This window comes from Spermophilus citellus, assembly GCF_964194105.1.
Source record: "Spermophilus citellus genome assembly, chromosome: 8".
Classification (NCBI taxonomy): domain Eukaryota; kingdom Metazoa; phylum Chordata; class Mammalia; order Rodentia; family Sciuridae; genus Spermophilus; species Spermophilus citellus.
In genome coordinates, this window is record NC_138189.1 from 103,235,306 (window position 1) to 103,254,511 (window position 19,206).

General features: G+C 32.3%; 1 protein-coding gene across 1 annotated transcript in view; it reads left to right on the top strand.

The window, feature by feature from the left end:
• The window catches only part of CENPE (centromere protein E), a 71,937-nt gene that overhangs the window by 13,112 nt on the left and 39,619 nt on the right, over nucleotides 1-19,206 (top strand). The window contains exons 10-21 of the mRNA XM_081304331.1: nucleotides 872-959; nucleotides 1,777-1,906; nucleotides 2,999-3,118; nucleotides 4,009-4,167; nucleotides 8,217-8,364; nucleotides 8,997-9,085; nucleotides 10,862-11,029; nucleotides 15,802-15,921; nucleotides 16,459-16,581; nucleotides 16,673-16,838; nucleotides 17,173-17,327; nucleotides 18,882-19,196. Coding sequence (XP_081160457.1) covers nucleotides 872-959; nucleotides 1,777-1,906; nucleotides 2,999-3,118; nucleotides 4,009-4,167; nucleotides 8,217-8,364; nucleotides 8,997-9,085; nucleotides 10,862-11,029; nucleotides 15,802-15,921; nucleotides 16,459-16,581; nucleotides 16,673-16,838; nucleotides 17,173-17,327; nucleotides 18,882-19,196 — 1,781 coding nt within the window. The remainder of the gene's footprint in view (nucleotides 1-871; nucleotides 960-1,776; nucleotides 1,907-2,998; nucleotides 3,119-4,008; nucleotides 4,168-8,216; nucleotides 8,365-8,996; nucleotides 9,086-10,861; nucleotides 11,030-15,801; nucleotides 15,922-16,458; nucleotides 16,582-16,672; nucleotides 16,839-17,172; nucleotides 17,328-18,881; nucleotides 19,197-19,206) is intronic.

Genomic DNA, 19,206 nt, shown 5'->3' on the forward strand with positions numbered 1-19,206 from the left:
ACGTGACCATGGTTAGCATTGAAAAGAAAAGGATGCTTTTCTACTATGTGAAAAATGATACTGCATATCATCCCTATGTATCTATCCTAGGAGAATCTTAACATTACAGCTAAATTTTAACTCTATAGGATCTAGTCTCTCATGGCAAAACTGGCTATTTTTTCCAGTTCTCCTTATATGTGTAATAAAACTAATGAAAATCCAAAGAAAGGTAGTGTGGTACAAATTTAATATATAGAAATTAATAACTCTTATAAACAAAACCAATTAGAATTTTATGTGGACAAAGGTTATTTACATTAATAATGTAAAAGATGTGGTACATCTTTTACTTAGGAAAACTTGATATCTCAACTGGGAAACTCAACAGATTGCACAAAATCAATGTAAAGAAATCTTTAAATCAGACCTGAATTATGGAGAACTTTGTGAAAATGAAAAAGCATAATTAGATGAGAAGATCTGAAATCACAAAGATGCCAAGTTTCTCTGTGTTAATTTCTGGATTTAACACAATCCTAATAAAAACATCAAGAATACATTTTTGTGTTGTTTAAATTAGGTATGGTTATTTTAAAGTGTGTATGGAATTTGTGACCTCCTGCCTCATCCTCCCAACGTAGTCCCTCTGATTCTTAGTAATGTTTTTCCTACTGCTGATACCTATTCTGAATCACTTAATTGGTGGAAGGAATAGGAAGAGAATGCCTACCAAAATTATAATACGGTGGGCTCAGGTCCAAACCAAAACACACATCTTAGCAACTGATTCTTTGATGTCTAATTTCTCTTGTCATTTACTAATAAATAACTTAGTTACTTAGGATGGGGGGGGCAGTTTTGATTTTTTTTTTTTTAATCATAAATTTAGGTGTACGACTCAAGGAAGGCTGTAATATAAATCGAAGCTTATTTATTTTGGGACAAGTAATCAAGAAACTTAGTGATGGACAAATTGGGTAAGTTTATCCCATTACACACCTACACTTACTCAGGCTTCTCATTAGGTTGAAAATTATAACACTTCAGTAACACTGGAGTTTATTTACTTCCACATATTCAAAAGCTTTTGGGATTCTGTGAGCATAGCTTCTTATACATATAACTGATCTACTAAAAATACTTTTTATTGTAAGTATTTTTTATACAACTGCAGCACAGCTTTTCATTTCTCTGGTTGTACATGATGTAGCTAGTGTCACACCATATGTGCAGTCAATACGTGTACCTAGGGTGATAATGTCCATCTCATTTCACTATCTTTCCTGCCCCCCCCTTCCCCTTCTCTCCCCTCCCTTCTCCCAGTTAAAGTTCCTCTGTTTTTTGCCCATGCCCCCTCCCTCCTTATAAATCAGTATCCACTTATCAGAGAGAACATTCTGCCTTTGGTTTTTGGGGATTGGCTCGCTTTGCTTAGCATGATATTCTCCGGCTCCATTTATTCACCTGCAAATGCCATAATTTTATTCTCTTTTAATGCTGAGTAATATTCCATTGTATGTATATATACATACATATATATATTCCATTGTGTATTTATACCACATTTTCTTTATCCATTCATCTATTGAAGGGCATCTATGTTGGGTCCTCAGTTTAGCTTTTGTGAATTGAGCTGCTACAAACATTGATATGGCTGTGTTGCTGCATTTCTGTAGTATACTGATTTTAATAAAGAATTAATTTTTAAAACTAAATGTTCTGTATTAAAAGACAACCACTTTTATAATAAAAAATTTCTCAATCTTTTTCTTCCCAAACTCATTTCTTGTTAAGTGGTTTCATAAATTATCGAGATAGCAAATTAACACGAATTCTTCAGAATTCTTTGGGAGGAAATGCAAAAACACGTATTATCTGCACAATTACTCCAGTATCTTTTGATGAAACCCTTACTACTCTTCAGGTGAGTTTGATTTTTTTATCTTAATATAGGGAAAGGTCAACTTTAAGAAGAAAAATTTACCTACTAAAATTTGGTATGCTTTTTAAAATTGACATAACACACTTGTTATGATAAAATTAATGTGTTATCCACTAAATACCATTCCTTAATTTAACTTTCAAGACTTCAATCTTTTGTATTCCACTTCCATAATTTTAGCCATATCTAATGTTATTTTGACTGAAATTGACTTGATATTTTCTTCAAATAACTTACTTTTTGTACTTAATTTGTGATAAAAGCAAATTTTATCAATCCTATGAATGAAAAACTAAGATTACTCACCACAAGTAGAAAGTAACCAAAACTATACACACACACACACACACATACACACACACACATACACACGTGTATATATATACACACGCGCGTATATATATGTATTTGCGTATGTATATGTGTATGTGTGTATAGGACAATATAAGTCTTGAATTCTATCTGTTGCCCACCTTGGTTTTGTGCTAAAGGCCAACATTTTCTGTTAAAAATGAAGGAAAGAAAAATGAAAAACATCAATGGAATAGCTTTCTCAATGAAGAATTCATTCACTTAAAGTTACTTCTAGTACTCATACTCAAGCCATTGCTTTAAATAGCTATTGAGCACTGGATTAAGGTCCTGCCAGTAGAACAAAGAGAAAACATTCCTGACTTTACAGAATTTATGAGCAGATTAAGATTTGTCTTCTGATATGATTGCCTTGGATTAGTATTTAAGTGGCTAATAGAGTTTAAAGAAAAGGGGGATAGTTTGGGCTCGTAGAGGAGCTTCAAAGTATAAGAAGCATTTGGGAGCGGTGGATGGTTTTGTAGGTTCTCTATTGCATCTGTCTTCAAGATGTTTTTCTAACTCTTCTGAAACTATTGGCCAGAGTAAGTCACAGAGCATGGTTAAAAGAACAATATAGAATGCTCCCTGTATTCAAAAATATTAAGCCAACTGGGAAAACTTTGCTTTGGTTTGTCTTCCAAGAAACTTGATTATAGGAAACCTAAATGTTGTTATGACTTCTTTTAGTATTAAAACATATTTTACTTCATTTTTTCCCAGTTTGCCAGCACTGCTAAATACATGAAGAATACTCCTTATGTTAATGAGGTATCAAGTGATGAAGCTCTCCTAAAGAGATATAGAAAGGAAATAGTGGATCTTAAAAAACAGTTAGAGGAGGTATGTATAAATCATTTATTTCAGTATATAGGGACCAATTTAGAATAATGGAGATCTGCCCCTCAAAATTCTAAATTCATGAATATCTGAGCTACTACAGCTTAATTTTAAAATAAATAGTTTTTAACTAAGAAGATATCAACTCATAAAAATTTAACTTTGTTTACTATAAATTGAAAGATTTGGTTTCTTGAAATTATTTTGAATTTTGTTTTTCATTTCCAAAGTTCAAGACTTAAGACTTTTTTTCAAATAAGCCAAGTAGAAATACTTTCTTAAAATGTTTTACAAGTACGTATTAATTCAGGTTAATAAGAAAGACCATGTATAGTTACTTAAAACTATCTTCTGTATTTTCACATTCTGCTGAATTCCTCTTCTAACCCTTAAGTAATAGCCTAATAATATAGCATAATCAACCTATCATTGTAACTGGTTTATTTTAATCTTGGTCTCATAATTTGTAAGTCTTTAATTTTAGTGATCTCTGAAAAAATTGCCTAAGATATCAAATAATAGTCTTATAAGATGAAAGAGGAAATGTCTGTGTTTGCTATTGGTATACAGATTTCAGCTTCTTTGACTTTTCTGCCTGTTATTTAGATATTCGTAGCAATTAATAGAACTGTTTTAACAGTATTCTTATCTTTTACATAGTATATAGAATAGAGACCTGAGAAGAAATGTGTAATTTGCTATATTACAAGTTTGAGAAATTATTGATTATAGTAACTGCACATTAGAGTTCTGCACTTAGGGTATATTTTATTTCAATACAGTTAAATTCTCTGAGATCGTATGCATATTTCATATTCTTTTTTAAGCTACTTTCAAATTTTTAAAATCTAGCTATATCTATTATTAACATAACCCATTATTACATTCTGTAGGTCAGTATAAAGACTCGGGCCCAGGAAATAGAAAAAGACCAATTGGCCCAACTTTTGGATGAAAAAGATTTACTTCAAAAAGTACAGGATGAAAAAATTCAAAACTTAACACGAATGCTGGTGACTTCTTCTTCTCTTACAATGCAACAGGAATTAAAGGTAATAAAATAAAAGATAACAGCTTAAATATGGTAGAAAATAGGCACTTTTATATATTTATGATACAGTTAGGCACTTCTTCTTCTTTTATACAATATATTCAAGAAACCCAGACATTTTGTGTGTTTGCTTATACATCAACACTGCCTAAGAAGTTCATTAAAAATACCCTATCCCTAATTTCCACATGTAGCGCTTCTTATTCAAGAAGTCTAACATATAATTAAAGAATCTATTTGTAATATGCAGATGATTAGGAACCACTGGTCACTAGGGGGATGTTTTTGTTTAAAGATATAGAATTATTAATCTTAGAAACATTGATCTAGAATATAAATCAATGTGGTGATCAAGATTCTAGCTTGTTTGTGTTTTTTGTTGACATTTTAGGGTATAATATTATGAATAGAAGGAAGGACCCTGAACCTGGACTGGCTGAATTTGAATCCCAGATCCATCAATTCCTAACTCTTGGATATTGGGCAATTTCTTGAATCCCCTTCACTGTAATTTCTTTATTTGTGAAATAGCTTGATACATACTTCATGGGGTGTTGTGAGAATTAAGTAAGATAATACATAGAATGTGCCTAATACAATCCTTTCTATACAGCAAATTTAGTAAATATAAGCTATTAATAAATTATTGTTAATAGGCACTATGTACAAGTCACCATACTAAATACAGAGGGGACATTCAAGAACTATTGGTTGACTGAGTGTGAATAGAAAGTGGCCCAATGGCACAGGGAAGAGACCTATATATGCAAAAGCCTGGAGCTATGAAAATACATGATGCATTCTTTGGACTTAAAATGTTCTAGTGGTCAGTCCATGTTAAACCATCATGTGATATTTGAATGTGACGTTATGTTAAGGAGATAATAAGAGACTGTGTGTGATGTCAGAATTGCAGAAAAAGCATGACTGCTATGCATATCAGAATAGTTGGGCCTCTATAAGAAATGTGGCTCTGGAGAGGGAGCAAATTGGATAAATTGGAGAGCTGTTTATGGGGTAAACTTAGTGATTGATTGGATGTCAGAAGCAGAGAAACGGAGAAAGAGGTATCCAGAGTGATGTGAAAGTCTTGCTTAGCCTCCTGGGAAGCTAGTAGCAGAATTTGTTAAGTAGCAATGAAAAACAGTAGAAGTGCTTGGAATATCTTTTGAGATGTCAGGCAGGTGAAAATGCAAATATATGGAAACAGTGCGGAAGATGGGCAATGTAATCAGTTTGGGCACATGCTACTACAGATCTAAATTAAAATTATGGGAAGAGATGAGTTTGTTCTTTAAGCAAGTTGAGAATGAAAAGTTTAGAATGACAAGGAAAAAAGCCCAAGAAACATTTTAGGTAAAGGTAGAAAAAGAAGACTCCATAAAGGGGCCCAGGTTCAGCTCTAGGGTGAAGAAGGATGAATATGGTAGCTGGGAAGAGAATATTTCAGGGAAGTTGTGGTCAGTGGTGTCATGTTTTGCCAAGAAGTTAAGTAAGGTTAAAATAGACAAAAACTATTTGCACTGAGGAACAAGGAGCACATTTGCAAAAACAAATTTAGTTATATGGTGAGGATGAAAGCTGCCTAACAGTGAGTTGAGATAGACCAAAGGGATGGACTCTTGAATATAATAGAAGGAGCTAGCCCTGGATAGGAGACCAATTTATTAGATTTCAACAAACACAAGGGAAAGGATAGATATCAGTGCAAGTTGTACTTTTGTAAGTTTAGTTTTATATTTTCTTTGTGAAACAGATTCAGTTTTTCTGGTGTGATGGCAGTTGTAGATAGAGTCACAAGTTTACAGATATACCAAGCATTCAAAATAATCTGGCCCTTATTGAGAATGGAAAAGAAACCTGACAAGGGAGAGAAAAGTCCTGCCAGGCAGCATAAAGGATCTGATTCATGTCTGTCTGTGTGACTCAGCGGTGCTCAAGAGGCTAATACAGGCTCAGAAGGCAGTATAATTCATCTGAACGTACGTTGTGTGAAGTAGGTGTGAAGGACAGAGATTTTTGAGGATATTAACCTCCAATGTCAAACATAATTGAAGTGATGACCTATGGACTCAAAGATGATATGAGAATCAAAGAGGGAGCTGTCAGGAAGACAGTGGTATAACAAGGACAAGGAAAAAGTCCCTATTAAGCTAACCAGTCAAAATGGGATTGAATAAATGAGGTAAAAGTATAGCAACTATGGTGAGAGTGGCAGATATAGGTTTATGAGTTCAGATAATGACAAGATTCAAGTGTGGCTTAGTGAGCCAATGGAATTAAGCTGAGGGTCATTGGAAATGAGGCTTTATATATGACTGGGCTTTTGCAATGTGGGCTATGGAAAAAGTTACCCATTTTAAGTAGAAGGGGTAGTATACAGTGAGACAGAAGTAAGCAGTGGGGGGCTGGGGATGTGGCTCTAGCGGTAGCGCGCTCGCCTGGCATGCCTGCGGCCCGGGTTTGATCCTCAGCACCACTTACAAACAAAGATGTTGTGTCTGCCGAAAACTAAACTAAATTAAAAAAATATATATATACATATGTAAAAATATATATAAATAACCAAAAACCGTTGTTTTTTAAAAAAGAAGTAAGCGGTGTATCCTGGGGAAGAGAGTTACTCTTCAGAGGCTACATAGTGCAGTGGTTACCTAGATAGGCTCTAAAGTTACAGATATGAGCTCAGCTACCAATTGATTGTACAGCCTTACAACTTCCCCAAATTTGGGGGTGACTATAAAAAGGATGCAGTAAAAGATCCACTCATAGGATCATTGAGAGAATTGAATGTGATGAAATGGTACTTATACCTAGGAAGGGACAAGGAAGAATGTTGGCTGTGAAACCTGAAAAACATACAAGGCAGGCAGAGCAAAAGATCTAAAATCGGCACACTACAGCAGCATAGCCACCTCGATGTTTTTAGCAGCACAATTCACAGTAGCCAAGTTATAGAATCAACCCAGATGCCCATCAATAAATGAATGGATTAAGAAATATATGCAAACATACACACACGTATATACTCACAGTGGAGTTCTACTTAGCCATAAAAAAAAATGAAATTATGGCATTTGCCAGTAAATGGATAGAAATGGAGAATATCATGCTAAGTGAAGTAAATCAAATTCAGAAACTCTAAGGTTAAATGTTTTCTCTTACATGCAAAAGCTAGAGTAAAATAAAGGAAAGGGTGGAGGGAAGCATAGGATAACATAAAGATAAAGGGAAGATCGGTAATAAAAAAGGAGATCAAGAGGCAGAGTGGAAGGATGGGTAAGGAAAGGCAGTGCAGAATGAATTCTTTAAAAATCATATTATGTGCATATATAAATATACAACAGGGAACTTCACCTTTATGCATAGGTAGAAAGAAGCAATCAAATATAAATAAATACATGAGCAAAAGGAAATCTAGTAGGGGAAGGAGAATAGGAGAGGGGAGGGAGGATCTGGGGGAGAGTCATGACATGAAATTGAGTTCCATGAATGTATGAGTTTGTCAGGATGAAAACAACTACTATGTTTAACTATAAAAAGAGGCAGGCAGAGGAAGAGAATGCAGAAAACAATGGTAAGGACTACCGGGTGGGTAGCATAAGAAACCGGAGATGGAGGTCCCTGAAGGATTGAGAAAGAGGACAAAGTAAGAGCAAAGACAAAAGGTTAGCTAGAGTAACCAGCCAAGAGGTTTAAAAAAAAAAAAAAAAAGTAAAAGTAAAAGCAAACAGGCTTGAGTATTTGTGAAGTTGAGAGCAGAAAGCCAGTGGAAATGACAAATGCCCAGATAACAGAAGGAGTATGATCCCAAAGAGAAAGAATGTAAAAGTCAGCAGTAGTTTTATTCACTTTGTAATGGATTGAAACACTGATTTGAAAATTTTGAGTATATTTTCTTATCTTAGAATGTCCTCAGACAAGTAAAATATTAAACTAAACCTAAAAATTCTACCAAATCAATAATTTTTAAAAATAAGAGCTAGTTCCCTTGTTTTATGATGTCTGAACATAGATCTGTGTAAAGTAATTTTGATTTTTTTCCTTTAGGCTAAAAGAAAACGAAGAGTTACTTGGTGCTTTGGCAAAATTAACAAAATGAAGGACTCAAACTATGTAAATGAATTTAATATGCCAGCAAATATAACAACAAGAAGACACAAGACTGATGGTGCTGTGTTAGGAGAAATTGATGAATGTGAGTGCCTGTTTTGCCTACATTTATAACTCTGTGTGATAAACACATTGAAGTAAAAATGTATGTATTTTAGATATGAATGCAATGGAAATTATTATAAGAATTTGTGATTTTGAAAAAGTAAACATGAAACTCTTCTAAAATTCTTAAGAATTTTGTAGTTGAATCGTGAGTCAGGTTGTTTTGTTTTTTTCTTCTAATTGCTCAATTAAATTTGTACATTATTCATAACATCTGCCTTAAACTTGCTAATTTTCAAAGGGCAGCACTTACATAGGAATCTTTCAAAATTGTATCTCCGGTAATATATAATCTATTTTTTAGGAGCATTTATAAATCTTACAGTGATCAGATCTCATATTTAGAATCTGTCTTTTTTACCTGTATTGTATTAAGGATCCTACATTTTGTCACCAATTCTAACGAGCTATTTTAATTCACAAAACAATATAAATATCACATCTGTTTTTAATGTTATCTTGGCATTCATACTCTAAGGACATATTAGCTAATATGAGCTTATTACCTTTGGTCAGTGTTTTTGTTGTTGTTGTTTGTAATCTTTAATTTGACTATTAGGGAATGTTATGTATAAGTTCATAGAAAAATTTTTCCTCTTCCCCAAATTTTAGCTCTCTATTTAGAGTCTGATGTCTTCAGTAATACTCTTGATTCATTAACTGAGATAGAATGGAATTCAGCAACAAAGCTACTAAGCCAGGTAACCTAATATATTTTACAGAATATGATCTTTTTACTTTTTTTAAATTTGTTTGTTATTGGACTTTGTTGTTGTAGCACATTATCAGTTCTGACTTAATACCAGAGATAGTTTAGGCTCTAACAAAGATTTCCCTCACTTTTATATTTTGGTTGATAATGATGAGACATCTAGGGGAAGTCTAAAAATTTTATAAAGCTGGTACGTGCTCAGAGGTAGACATTGCTTCTAGTTCTTTACCAGCAAATCTTAGTATCTATAATGTTTTTAGAATTTCTATTTTGATTTGGAAAACTGCATGGGGGTAAAAGACTAACTAGAAGTTCAGTGGCTTAGGCAAAGGGAAATGAAGGAAAGGGAGGAGGGACAGGAATCGGAAAGACAGTGGAATCAGACATAACTTTCCATATACAAATATGACACAGGGAATCTCCACATCATGTACAACCACAAGACTGGGATCTTAATTAGAATAAGATATATTTCATGTTTGTCTAAATATGTCAAAATATACTGATATGAATAAATAAAAAGAATAAATTTTTTAAAAAATTTGAAGTGTCAAAATTCTCAGGCATTCAATAAAACAATACAACAGAGTAGGATAGTTTTGCTAGATAATACAGAAAAATAAAAAGTACAAGTTTTTCCTCCTTATCCGTTGGATGGGTTCTAGTACCTCCACTGATACCAAAGCCCATAGATGCTGAAATCTGTTAGAGGAAAAGGCCTTAATAATTTCATATAACCTACGCCTATCTTCCCATATAATTTAAAATCATCTCTATATTACTTGTAATAGCTAATACAATATAAATGCTGTGTAAGTAGTTGTTATGCTGTATTTAGGGAATAATGATAAGGAAAGAAGTCTACATTTTAAGTACTGAGACAACCATTGTAGGCCTAACTACATTTTCAGTCTGAGGCTAATTGAATCTTTGAATGAGGAATTCATAGTTACAGAAGGCCAATCCTGTATAGTTTTATTAAAACTAAGCAGTAAAGAATACTGTAGTGAATAAGTGAATAAGTTTAAATTCCAAGCTACTTTCTAGATTGTCCATGTTCAGAGACATATAGTTGTATAATGTATTTATTAAAATTTCATTTTAATTTTGGAATACAATTATGGTGCCAATAATTATTGTTATCATTAGTTTATGTCTATAAAGTATTATAGGCAAAGTGCCTTTGTGTCCTTGAGACTTAACCTAGGAGTTAGTTTTTAAAGGAAAGAAAAAAAATGCCTTAGTTTTTTGTTGTTGTTTTAAACTCATACTTTTATCTCTTTCTCATAATAGTATGGAAAGGAAAAATATGCTTCTTTAAGTATGGTAAAACATAGCCACCATTAGAGATTTAGAAGTCATTAGTAAGATCTCTATTTCTGTTTCCTGAATTCAGAGTCATCTGAGAAATAGAAGTTAGACCAATTAGTAGTTAAATAATGAGCTTTATTGTGGTGAAATGGGTTTCCTAACAATTACTCTGCCTTTGCAGTTGGACTTTCCTTATCAGGCATAGGCAGACTTATATTTATTTACATGATTTTTGTTTATTCCTTTTTAAATAGAGTAAGTTACTCTGAATTAGATAGTTTACCAAAATATAGGCCATCATAAAGACATGAAGAAGAGAATGGCCTAAACCATCAAATGACTCAAAGTCAAATTATATTCAGCTAATCCAAATTTTAATTGAGGAAGTAAAGAATATGTGATCTGAACTCCATCTGAGTAGAATTGTTTGTTTTTGTTTGTTTGTTTATATTAGGAAAACTTAGAAAGTGAATTGAACTCACTCCGTGCTAAGTATGATAATTTGGTATTAGACTGTGAACAACTGAGAAGAGAAAATGAAGAAATGGGATTGAAATTAAAAGAGAAAAATGATTTGGATGAATTTGAGGCTCTAGAAAGAAAAGCTGAGAAAGATCAAGAGGTAAGATAGAGAAATATGAAACTTTAAAAGAACTATCATTTCCTTAAGGATATTTCTTTCTAATACTGAGATATTATGGATCAGCTGTTTTACACACACACACACACACACACACACACACACACACACAATTTAGAGAATTTAAGAAATGTTTAGGGGCTGGGGATATAGTTCAGTTGGTAGAGTGCTTGCCTTGCATGCACAAGGCCCTGGGTTAAATCCCCAGCACCACAAAAAAAAGAAAAAGAAATATTTCATTTACAATGTTATAAAAATAATTATATTTAGTTCCATCCATATTATTCCAGGCAGGGGAATCTATCTCTTATGGAAATAAATATCATATAATTATTTTTAAATAATAGAATGAGATTTTAAAAACATCAGAGGGCACCTTTCATGGATCTATCTATTGATGGATTTGTCTTGAGGAAATAGTTTTCTTATAGTTGCTATATTACACACACACACACACACATATATATTAGTGTGCTATAAGTTTTATCTATAGCAGATAGCATAGCTATTTCCTGAGACCAATAGTAATATTAAGATCTAGTTGACTGTCTTATATATGCATACTAAGTACTAATGAATTTTTCTTTAAAATGTATATTCCTAAATAGTTGGAACATTATTAGAATCTTCCATTAGTTCCATTAGTTGAAGAAGCTGATTAATGGAATTTTTGGAAACAAAACAAACATTTAAATTTTCTAAGCATATGATATTATGCTATGTGTAAAGAGAACCTAGTCCAGAAATCATCAGACTCAAGGCACTTAAAAATTGTTCTAATGCTACCAAAGGTCTTATTATCAGTTCTTGTGTCTTCACAAGAGAAAATTTAAAGACAGACATGAGATGTAGTAAAAGTATAGCAGAGTTGTTTGTAACAGAAGGAAGAAATGGGGGGCAACACCCTCTGGGGAGAGAGTATGTCCTCTCAGAAATGAGAGAACTCTCTTCCTTGTGTCCCAGTTTTATTGGGGAATTCCAGTGAGATTAAATAGTGTGCCAAAGACCTAAAGGCAACTTTTAGTCATCTTGGCCCACACCAGACAATTTTATCTGGAACTTGATTTTATAGACCTTGAGACTATTGAGCTCACCAGCCTCCAGGCGAGGAATCTGTCTTTTATCAAAGGATCAATCTCAGAAATATATTTCTCAGCACTGAGAATAATATGCTATTTGTTTGGGGACTATTATCTTACATCAGATCAGGGCCAGGATGACTTTGTATAAGTTGCTTCTCTAAAATATATTGAGTGGGGCTGGGGATGTGACTCAAGCAGTAGCGCGCTTGCCTGGCATGCGTGCAGCCCAGGTTCAATCCTCGGCACCACATACAATTGTGTTTGCTGAAAACTAAAAAATAAATATTAAAATTCTCTCTCTCTCTCTCTCTCTCTCTCTCTCTCTCTCTCTCTTAAAAAAAAAAAACAACAACAACATATTGAGTACTGGGAATGTGGCTCAATGGTAGAATGTTTGCCTAGCATGTGTAAGACCCTGGGTTCAAACCCCAGTACCACCACAAAAAGCAAAAACAAAAAAAACATAGAGACAGGGGAGGGGGACTGTTATCACATTACCACATAGGCTCAGACTATAGAATTAGCCCCTCATTTTTCATGTTCCCACCACTCACATCTACAGCCTATCACTAAGATTTCAGGGACTCCTTAGTGCAGATTGTCTTTAAACTAGAGTGTACAAACAGAATTTTTGAGTCCATCATTTTTCTGAAACAAAAATACCTATCTGTTATCAGACTTGCAAAGCAACCTGTGAGCCTCCCAAAAGTAAGAGCCAGTACAGTACTTTGAAATTCTTAAAATATGAATTAGGTTGCAGCTGATTTTCAGATTTCTATATGGGTAACCTGAAGGAACATCATCTTTAATATCATCATTTAGTTTTTACCCTCTTGCTTTGTAAAGAAAAAAAGAATTCTGTGCCAAAGCTATCATTTCCATTTTATCAAGAAATTAAAGTTGTTCCTACATTTTGTAGGTATTTAGAAAAATAAAGTCTATATTAAAGTTTTTCACAGGGTTTCATTCAATTTGCTTTAAAATATACATATTAACAAAGTGTAAAATGTCATGAAAAGAAGAGTGGACTTCAGTCAGTGAGGTGGGGTTTATTACAGGGGATGATATAGGGGAATAGTTAAGAGGATGGTGTCTAGAGCTCCAATTTTGAAGACTAAAATGTATATTTTGAATAACATTTTGAACAAAGTCAAATTATGGCTCAGAACAGGTGATTATTTCTCTGGTTTTCTTAAGGATTTTGTCAAAAAATCACCAAAGTCATGGATAATTTTCAGGTGGGTATGTAGTGATTATGGTTGCTTACATATTAAACATTAGAGAGACGAATTTAAAACGTCAAATATCATCAGTCTCATGGGACAAGAGAAAATGTGTCCATCTACCTATTTTAACTTGATTTATTTAATTTAATAATTTTTACAACTCAGAAATTTTTAAGAGGTTTAATATTTTACCTGTTCAATTACAGGTAAAATTTTCAATGTTTTCTTATATCATAATGGATTAACTGTTGATCCTGTCCTGTGTTTTGAACATGTTTGCTCTTTACACACTTTCTTTTTATGCTCTGCATCTTAATATCTCATTTGGAGATTACACTTTTATCTTTACAAAATTAATCTTTTTACTTATGAGAAGCAAAACATAAGCTGAAATGTAATTTAAGATGAGAAGTAGGAATTTTTTTTTCTAAATGGTTATTTCCTAAATGTTTTCTAAAGATTGATTGTTTGCTTCTCCCTTATTGGTAAATGTGAGAAAGAACCAAATAAAAGTTAGAAATAGGCAGGCAAGAAAAGATAAAAGATGGAGCTATTGTTTAAAGCAAAACCAATACAAATATCTAAGGCTGTTATACAGTTGGATAGCTATTAACCATATGTGACAATCGAACATTTAAAATTGGGCCAGTCTGGGGCTGGGTTGTGTCTCAGGTGGAGCGCTTGCCTACCATGTGTGAGACACTGAGTTCGATCCTCAGCACTACATAAAAATAAAGATATTGTGTCCAACTATAACTAAAAAGTAAATAAATAAATGAATTAATTAATAAAAATTGGGTCAGTCTGAATTCACTTAAGAATAACAAATAGAAGTTAAAATATTTCAATATTTTTATATTCATTACATGGAGAAATAATTTTTGACATGTTAAGTGAAATATTAAAGTTAATTATACCTGTTTCTTTTTGTGTTTTTTTTTTTAATGTACCTATTAAAAAGTTTTAAATTACATGTGTGGCTCCATTATGTTTCTGTTAGCTCACATTGTTTCACTGACCTAAGAAATGTCTACTCTGCTACATTCCAAAACCTAAAACTAGTCAAGACTGAATTAAGCATCCAGAAAATATCACTTAAACAAGATGCATTTTCTTAAATTCCATCAGAATTTTATTGTATTCTTTAAGAGCGTATTCAATTATAAAGATTAAGTAATTTCAAGAGAAAATGTTTCTTCAGTCACTTGCCATTTGCTTGATTTGTATACAAAACTTTCTGGTACTCAAATATTTTCTGCTACAGATATTTTGATACAAAGGAAATTTTGATAAAAAATACTTTTACTTTTATACTTTATATGATCAATATAAAGCAATAGCATCTTCTTTCCACTGTTCCCTATAAAACAAAACAAAATGATGTACTTCATAATCCCAAACTTCTATATATCTTGAACAGTAATAATATTGTAAAGTCATTACATGAAATGACCCTAATCTAAACCTAATTCCAAATCACAACTCATTGAAAAGTATGTCAGTGTGGAACCACAAGGATAATTTATGGTAAGAAAAAAAAAATAGGATGAATAGATTTGTGTGCATGTCTTATACAAAGCAAAAATCAATTACAAGTGTATTTAGTAAAATTTTGATTACCACTTTACTGCTTACTAATTTGCTAATGACATTATTTTAGCTTTATTAACAGAAAATATAATTATTATTGAAGTCATGCTGAGATTTTTTTTCTTGTTTTATTTGGGTGGTATTCTTATATTTTAAATAATGAGGTGCTCTTGCAAGTAGCTTAAACAATTGATCTCTCAATCTCTTCTAACTGTGTTGGGTGATGTGAATTCTTAAGCAGTGAATCAATGCTATCTTTTTTTTTTTTTTTTTTTTTTGCTTTATTAACTATTGGTTTGCTCTGTTGCCTGTTCACATACTCTTACAGATGCAACTAATTCATGAAATTTCCAACTTAAAGAATTTAGTTAAACATGCAGAAGTATATAATCAAGATCTTGAGGTGAGCATTCATGTGGGTATTTCTATTAATAAATAACTAGAACTATAAAATATATATCATGTAAATTGAACATGATTACAGAAAATAGAGGAATTATATTTAAGTAGAGGAATTGTATTTTTAAATATTAATAACTGAATTTTTTTGTTGATTGAAATTATATAAGTTCTTTTTTTTTTTTTTTTTTTTTTTTTTTTTTATTTATTTTTATTTTTTAAAGAGAGAATGGGGGGGGGGGAGAGAGAGAGAGAGAATTTTTTTTTTAATATTTATTTTTTAGTTCTCAGCGGACACAACATCTTTGTATGTGGTGCTGAGGATCGAACCCGGGCCGCACGCATGCTAGGCGAGCGCGCTACCGCTTGAGCCACATCCCCAGCCCATATAAGTTCTTTTTAATACTTTCAAAATCAAATTGTTAACTTCTGTTTCACTCTTATTTGATTCTTTTAGAATGAACTAAATTCAAAAGTAAAGCTGCTTGAAGAAAAAGAAGACCAGATTAAGAACCTACAAAAATACATAGACACTAGGAAGTCAGAAAATATAAAAATGGATTTGTCATACTCATTGGTAAAAATAAGGTTTATTTTGTTGTGTGACTATCTAGACATTTCTAGCGTACCATCATCATCTCCACAGTAAATGCTCATACTGGGCTAGCTACTGGGCATGGTTTTAATCAACTTAATTTCTCTATAACTTTGAGAAATGGACATTTTACAGATAAAGAAGCATTCATACAAAGTCCAGCATATCAATCGTTCAATGAATGTAAATTAGGGACAGTCTTCCATGAAAAGTCAGTGATTCAAAAATTTTGAATTTTTTCAGTTGTTTAATAGAAATTCTGAAGAACTATGTAGTCATGATCATAAGATAAGCACTTAAGTTGGAATTGATAAGTAACTAAAATATAGTTGAACATGAATTCATAAACTTTATTTCAAATAGCTATCCATGTATTCTCATTAGAATATAAGTAACTATTTTAATAGTTTGTTAAACCTTTTATTAAACAGTAGCCAATTTGTTAAATTATCGTACTTAAAGTATTTTTCTTATCTACCAAAATTAGATCTCACTGAATCCTTTTTATAATTTGTCTAGGAAGACACTGAAGATCTAAAACAAATGCAACAGACTCTGTTTGATGCTGAAACTGTAGCTCTTGATGCCAAAAAACAATCAGCCTTTCTTAGAAGTGAAAATCTGGAGCTGAAAGAGAAAATGGTAAATAATTTGTGAAAAATGTAGAAATGTAAAAAAAAGAGTTCTAATGGTCAGTACATTTTTGTGAATTTTCAATGTTTTTCCTCAATAGAAAGAACTTGAAAGCACTTGCAAGCAAATGGAAAATGACATTCAGTTATATCAAAGCCAACTGGCAGCAAAAAAGAAGATGCAAGTTGACCTGGACAAAGAATTACAATCTGCTTTTAATGAAATAACAACACTTAACTCCCTTCTAGATGGCAGAGTTCCAAAAGGTATTTTATAATTTCTGGCTTCTCCTTACAAATCTGACTTCCTCTAGAAATGTACTTAATTCATTTGACAACTATATTTCAATGATTAAAAATCCACCAGACTGATTTTTTTTTTTTTTAGTAACTTCACATTCATTTTTAATACTCTTTGATGTTAAGAATTTACAAAGTTTCCATTTTCAATGGGAAATTTTCCATTTTCAAATCACAAGGGTTTAAAAATTACTTTTCAAATATACTGGATCTGACCTTGAAAAAGGTTGGTTAAAGAACTTTGAAAATTAGATTACCTATTTGACAACATTGGCCCTCTAATTCACCAAAAACTTCCTAGATTTGCTCTGTAATTTGGAATTGGAAAGAAGGATTACTGATCTACAGAAAGAACTGAATAGAGAATCTAAAGAGAATGAAGCTCTACGAAAAGAAGTTGATTTACTCTCAGAGTTGAAATCTTTACCCCCTGAAATGGAAATGCTGAGGAAAGAGGTAAACAGATTTTTGACTAATTATTCCTTGTTTTGAAATAAGAAGCTTCACAAAGAGTGCCTGAAATATTTTTATCTAGTTTATTTTTGAGTAGCAGGCAAGAGACATTCAAGTTGTTAGCAATGGTACTGAATATATTCCATCTTCTAATTTATTCTTATGCTACTAGATAGAAAAAAAATTTACTTTTGAAATATATTTAACAGCATACTTGGTAACATAATCCATGTCACAGCCATTTTTATAATCATCAAATGTCACATTTAGAAAATTGCATCTCCTATCCTTAGTCTTCACCTTTTTGAGGGTTTTGTTTCATTTTATTGAGTAAAAGAAAGCAATACCTTCCTGTGCTCATGTATGAATACACAACCAGTATAACTCCACATCCTTTACAACCACAAAAATGGGAATTTATACTTTATGTATGCATAATATGTCAAAATACACTCTATTTTCATATATATATAAAAAGAACAAAATTAAATTAAAATAAATAAATAGATTTGCATATCTATTTAAAAAGAAAAGCAACGAGGTAAAGGCGCACCACTAATAAAGCTTTATGAATCAGTATAAATCTTTTAGACTAGGAAATGATTCTTAAGTCCAGAGCCTACCAACTTTTCCCTTTCTACTTTTCTAAAAAATAATAATAATAACAAGGGCTGGGATTGTGACTCATGCCTTACATGCGTGAGGCACTGGGTTCAATCCTTAGCACCACAAATAAATAAGTAAACTAAAGGTTCATTGACAACTAAAAAACAATTTAAAATAACAAGAATTTGAGTGGTTACTTTATGACAAGCTTCATAATAAAGAACCTTAGAAACATTTTCTTTAGTTTTTATATAAGCTTTCAAAATATAGTCACTACCACTTCTCAACTTTTTGGTGAAGAAGTACAAAAGAGGGTGCTACTTTTCATACAAAAAAAAAAAATAGTTCTCAAACTAATAGTTGAGTGACAGAAATCTGCCATGAATGTAGCCACCATGCTATATTACCTTCTTTCCTTTGTTTCTCTTTTAGTCTCCTTCCACCTTCTCATCTCCTTCCTACCTTATTTTCACAATTATTAAACTATCCATGAACTGGATGTGGGTTACTTAATTACTTTAATAATGCTTTTTGGATATTTTTGATAATAAAACATCATTTAAATTATAAATAGATTGAATTTTTAGAAATCTGAGCTGCATTCAAAACCTTTTTTTTAAAAGAGGTCAAATTCTGAGAAAAAACATAAAATGCCTGCTGCCACATAATACTTTAGAATGACAGCTAAGCACATAAAGAGACACCCTACTTGTTTCTACTAGTTGACCTTCTCCAGGCAATCCTTACTAGAACCCAAGGACGTTAGAGAACAAAACATTAAAGGTAAAGTTAAACAGGCCAGGGTAGAGAAATAACAGTAAGAATATTGCCTTTCCCCAGTCAAATTTTTGCTTGATTTTAAATGATCCCCTCCCCCAGAGGAAAACTTGTTTCCCTGAAAATTGATTCAGCAGATCATACATTGCTAACATCCCTAAATTTTTTCCATAGATCCATGAAAAATCTGAAGAGCTCTCTATAGTAACATCAGAAAAAGACAAATTGTTTTCTGAAGTAACTCATAAGGAGAGTAGAATTCAAGGTTTACTGGAAGAAATTGAAAAAACTAAAGATGACCTAACAACCACCCAGTTGAATTATAAAAGCACTGAGCAAGAATTTCAAGATTTTAAAACCCTTCATATAGAATGTGAGCAAAAATATAAAATGGTCCTTGAAGAGAATGAGAGAATAAATCAGGAAATAGGAAATCTTTCTAAAGAAGCAGAGAATCTTGGTTTAAGTTTGGATGCTTTGAAGACTGAGGTGAGTGCAA